The sequence below is a fragment of the Sinocyclocheilus rhinocerous genome, unplaced genomic scaffold (assembly GCF_001515625.1).
Source record: "Sinocyclocheilus rhinocerous isolate Xijiao unplaced genomic scaffold, SAMN03320098_v1.1 scaffold2061, whole genome shotgun sequence".
Lineage (NCBI taxonomy): Eukaryota > Metazoa > Chordata > Actinopteri > Cypriniformes > Cyprinidae > Sinocyclocheilus > Sinocyclocheilus rhinocerous.
Genome location: NW_015633531.1, coordinates 85,355 through 91,036, shown reverse-complemented (window position 1 = coordinate 91,036; position 5,682 = coordinate 85,355). Strand labels below are relative to the sequence as shown.

At 33.2% G+C, this 5,682-nt stretch overlaps 1 protein-coding gene across 1 annotated transcript in view; it reads left to right on the top strand.

The window, feature by feature from the left end:
- LOC107744220 (plexin-B2-like) overlaps window positions 1-5,682 on the top strand; it is a 125,798-nt gene that overhangs the window by 113,320 nt on the left and 6,796 nt on the right. The window contains exons 27-31 of the mRNA XM_016557747.1: window positions 992-1,148; window positions 1,222-1,322; window positions 1,406-1,490; window positions 1,563-1,714; window positions 4,563-4,723. Coding sequence (XP_016413233.1) covers window positions 992-1,148; window positions 1,222-1,322; window positions 1,406-1,490; window positions 1,563-1,714; window positions 4,563-4,723 — 656 coding nt within the window. The remainder of the gene's footprint in view (window positions 1-991; window positions 1,149-1,221; window positions 1,323-1,405; window positions 1,491-1,562; window positions 1,715-4,562; window positions 4,724-5,682) is intronic.

The following is a 5,682-nucleotide window of genomic DNA, read 5'->3' as shown; positions in this document are numbered from 1 at the left end:
AATTCTTGTAAATATTATTTTTTATATATTCCCACATTCATCCCACACATAATTAAGTGTGAAAATGAGTAAAGGAACATCTATTTATTAAACAATATGACAATATAAGCCAACTAATATGATTCATATTTTTTGGTTTCTCTACCCAATATTTAAAAAAAAAAATTTAAAAATGCAATAAATAAACAGGTAATTGGTATCGGCAAGTACCAAAAATGAAAGTATTGGTATCGTACTTGTTATGGAAAAAGTGTTATCAATGCATCCCTAATACATATTATAAAACTGATAGTTCCGGTCCTTGATTCTGATTGGTTGAGCCGCGTTCGAAGCTGTTGTAAATTAAAAAAAAAAATTTAAAAATGCAATAAATAAACAGGTAATTGGTATCGGCAAGTACCAAAAATGAAAGTATTGGTATCGTACTTGTTATGGAAAAAGTGTTATCAATGCATCCCTAATACATATTATAAAACTGATAGTTCCGGTCCTTGATTCTGATTGGTTGAGCCGCGTTCGACGCTGTTGTAAATTACACTTCAAACATACACTTTTGTTTACTTCTGTGTGTTGCTCGGCAACCACTTTGTTGGAACCACAACTGTTTCTGAGGAACTATATTGTTTGGTGGAAGAATACTGTTTTTAATAATATAATTTCACTTTATTTGCTTGGTTTTATTTTGTGAAACCTTACTACGTATATGGAATAACCGTTTTATAAAAGCAATAAGCCCCGTGAAGCCGTGGTTTACAGTGAATTTATAACCGCTTCGCGTCGTACCTAACAACGCCCCTTAGCTGTTATAAATTCACTGTAAACCACGGCTTCTTGGGGCTTAATTGCTTTATTTTACTATATTATATCTTAACTTTTTTTTTCACAGATTACTTCAGATATAAAAACATACAGCCACTTTATGTTCACGTTGTTTTACCAGAGCAGGTTTTGTCAGCTCATAAACAGAGCAGTATTTTCTGTGTGCCGGCAGACGCTGCAGGTGCTGGTTCAGGGCGAGGGACCGGACATCACCCCCGTGAAGGTGCTGAACTGTGACACCATCTCTCAGGTGAAGGAGAAGATCATCGAGCAGGTGTCCAAAAACCTGCCGCACTCTCAGAGACCCAAAGTAGACAGCGTCACCCTCGGTGAGCGAGCGTTGTGATTTCACATACAGCGCCACACCTTCTTCATCTTCACGTCTTCTGGTCTCTTCCACAGAATGGCGGCCCGGCTCCACGGGACAGATCCTGTCAGATCTAGACGTGACGTCACAGAAGGAGGGCAGGTGGAGACGCATCAATACGCTGGCGCATTATAACGTGAGTGCATGGGTTGGGGATTTTTGACATGACGTGACGAGTGTCATTTCTTGTTCTTAAACATGACTTTCGTGTGGTTTTAGGTACGTGATAATGCAACGGTGGTCCTTTCCAGAGTTCGGCACACACAACAGTCGTACGAGCAAAATCACGATAACCATGAAGAGAGTGAGTGCAAGTCTGCTTTCTAAGTGTGATCTGTCACTGTCACTTATACACTCTCTTCACCTGAACTCACAGGAAACGCCCTGCTGGAGGATGATAAAGTTTTTCACCTGGTGCGACCGGCCGATGAGCTGGATGAGATGAAATCTAAGAGAGGCAGTATAAAGGACAAATCCATGACCAAAGCCATCACTGAGATCTATCTCACCCGACTGCTCTCCGTCAAGGTACTGAGCTCTTCCTCTCACTAACTCAACTGCTGTCTGTTCATTCGCCTTTAGAAAAAGTTACATTTCACTTACATCATTTGTATTTAATTAATAAATGTAATTAATCATGTAGGGTGGGACTTGGTTTTATCAGGGTTGTTGTTGTTAATTAAAACTAAAACCTTAAAGAAAAAATGCTACCTGAAACAAAATAAATGTTAACTGAAATCAAATCAAATAAATAAATATTATTTATTTATTTATTTTAGTGCTGTCAAACGATTAATCGCATACAAAATAAAAGTTTTTGTTTACATAATATATGTGTGCGTGTTGTGTAAATTTATTATGTATATATAAACACACACATATACATATATGTATATTCTTATAATTTATATTATTTATAAATATATTTAATATATAAACATAACATATTTTTCTTAAATATATACATGCATGTGTTTGTATTTATATATATATAATAAATATACACAGTATACACACATATATTCTGTAAACAAAACTTTTATTTTGAATGCGATTAATCGTTTGACAGCACTAATATATTTATATTTTTTTATTTCAGCTAGTTATCAAGGCATCATGTCTCATTTTCATTTAAAGTACTAAAATAACTTTAAATAAACTAACACCTATTCAAAAAATTTATGATAACTGTATAGACACATTAAAAAACAAAAACATGAGAGAAATGCACAACGAAATTACTAAAAAATTTAAAATAAAAAAAATAAATAAAATGTAATTCAAAATATATTAGTATATCAATGATGCTAAAATAACACTGGATTTTATTCAGATTTGATTGGATTGTGGTCATTTTTCATTTTTTTTTATATCATTGGGTCTTTTGTGGTCTTGTTTACATCAATAGAAAATACATTTTAGAGATAAAGATATTACATTATATTAAATTATTAAAATATTTTTTATTATTTTAAAACGATTAATAAAATGTATAGAACATTTATGTCAGAAGCAACATTGCATTGATAGAAGACTGAGAGTGCCACTTAAAAATAAAATGAAGAAATAAATATGATTGAAATTAATAAATATGCAATTTATTAATTAAAATGAAATACATTTCAAATTGATAACTAATAGACATTTAAAAAATATATTATATTTTTTTCAACTTTACTTATTTGACATTTTCAATCAATTTAATTATTATTTATATTTTTGAATTAATATATTGATCTTTTTTAACTTGCCATTCACAGTGCGCTATATTGCGTGAGAAATGAAGACTTATCTTCATAAAATGTATCTTGAATTTGAACAAAGCATGCGTCTAAATAGTTAGATTTTTGCTTACAAATTTGCAAAAAGTATGAAAAATTCATTTGATTCAAAGTATATTATCTAAAAAGATGTACATTTACAGTATCTTGTATTATACATAATTTCATGGGGGGAAAAAACAATAACTGATTAAGAAATTATTAGAAATTATTTTTGCTATGTACATTTTGTTGGAAGATGACAACGGTGCATAATCATTGCTGATTTAATGTTGGTGATGAACAATCCAATTCTCCAGCAGTATTTAATGTGGGACGTGTGTCATATAATTATTATAACCTCCATAAACCTCCAGGAAGTATTCTGAGAGTTGCCATGTTCTCTTAAGTCACGACGTGTAAATCTAATTCTGTTTGATTGGTTAGTCGCATGTCCTTGTGTCAGAGGCCGTTCGGCGTAAATTGGGCGATTAGAGAGGCTAATTACCTCGCAAGTCTTTCACCTCGTACAGAAGTAATTCAGCGTCAGTGCCGACAGAAACAAAGCATAGTGGAGATGAGAAGCGTTCAAGTGAGCGTGTAACTTCACCCGTCAGGCTGATCAAAGCGTGAAAACAGCCACGTGTGACTGTCAGTGACCCAGCAGACAGACGTGTGAAGAAATGAGATGTTTTTTTTAAGATCTGTGTTATGTTTCAGGGCTCAGGTTGTATAACTTGCATCAAGGGTTTTTAAGCGTTTCTGTCACCTGAACCTCTAATAACTTATTTGAAGTGCCTTAACATTTATAAAAAACACATTTTTGTTATATATTTAACTCGGTATAACATAAAATATATATATTTTTAAATATTTCAATAAAAACATAAATTATATATATTATTATAAATTCTATTTTTATTTGTTATATAATTTATTATTTGATATTTTTTACATTTTACATGATTTTGTACATTTTCATTATTGTTTGTAGTAATTTAATAATAATTATATGATTTGTGTTTTTATTGGGGTTGTCAATAGTTAAAGGTAATATATACAGTGGGTACGGAAAGTATTCAGACCCCCTTAAATTTTTCACTCTTTGTTATATTGCAGCCATTTGCTAAAATCATTTAAGTTAATTTTTTTTCCTCATTAATGTACACACAGCACCCCATATTGACAGAAAAACACAGAATTGTTGATATATATATATATATATATATATATAAATGTGTGTGTGTGTGTGTGTTAAAATTACATATAAATGTAAAAAACGATAGATAGATAGATAGATAGATAGTCTGTCTGAAATAATTATATTACAAAAATAAAAGATAAGAAAATTATAATAAATACATTAATTTGAAATAATAAAAAAAGAAATCAAGGTTCATGTCATCAAATATGTGAAAGATTTTTATATTATTTATTTATTTATTTTTTTTTGACTTTTTCGAAAGCCCAGGACAGTTAGAGAGAATTTTAGTGAGTTAGAAGAAACATTTTATGCTTGGAAAAAAAAAACCCCACTTACAGCACTTTTCAAACAAAACGCATCTCAAACTGCTAAACTCTAATTACCTTGTTTTTGTGTCTGTGTGTGTTTTCAGGGAACGCTGCAGCAGTTCGTGGATGATTTCTTTCGCAGTGTGCTCTGTTCTGGCGCCGCCGTCCCGCCAGCAGTTAAATACTTTTTCGACTTCCTGGATGAACAAGCCCTCAGACATGAGAACGTAGACGAGGAAACCATACACATCTGGAAGACCAACAGGTGGGAGAGAGCGCTAGTCACAGCGGGCGTCTCTGCTCTCTGATTGTCTCTTCTCTCTGGAGACCGCTCAGCATATGCTAATGCCAGCGCCGCATTCATTTATTCCGCCGGATGCGGCGTGATTGACAGCTGCCGCGGAGATGTGAATAAATGTGACGAGCAATATCATCACTCCAGCAGCTTCTCCAGCGATTCTATTAAATATAAAACCGCTCTCAGCCAAACAAACACCTTAATTACGTCCCTGGTTAATTTAATTGTTCTGTTATTATACACCTTTTGTTTCTCCGCAGAGATGCGACTAGCCAATATATATTCCAGAAGCAGTCATCTGAATTAGGTTTTTTAAACCGGCTCAAAAAACAAAAGCCAGAGCTGTTTAATAACCTGTTTGAAATTCCAGAGTCGTCTGTCCGTGTTCATGCTCCGACGGCGTGAGTATTGAGGGGCGGATTGAGTGAATTATTTGCTCTGTACCGAGTTTATGCTCCAACTGCAGGAAAGTATAAAATGGATTAAATACATACAGTAATTAGCGGTGTTTGCTAAGGAGAGTATCGCTGTTGCTCTTCCCGAGGGTTAGAGATTTAAAACAAAACCCTGACCGTGATTATTAAACTCTGGCACATAATTCGAGCCGCACCGTTTGACATGAATGATTCCTCTGTTACTTGATTCAGTCATTGTTTTTGACTGGAGGATGATAAAATGGTGAAAAGAACGCATACGTTACATTGAAGGAGGAACCTGAGCCCTAGCAACCACTCAGAAAACAGAGTGAATTATTATCTGAATATTTAAATATATTTAAGTTTATTCAGTTTGTTATATAATTTTGTACTGTATTTTTAAACCATATTATTATTTTATAATATATATATATATATATATATACGTGTGTGTGTGTGTGTGTGTATACTGACTTCAGCAGTGACATGCTATATTTGAGAAAAAAAAAT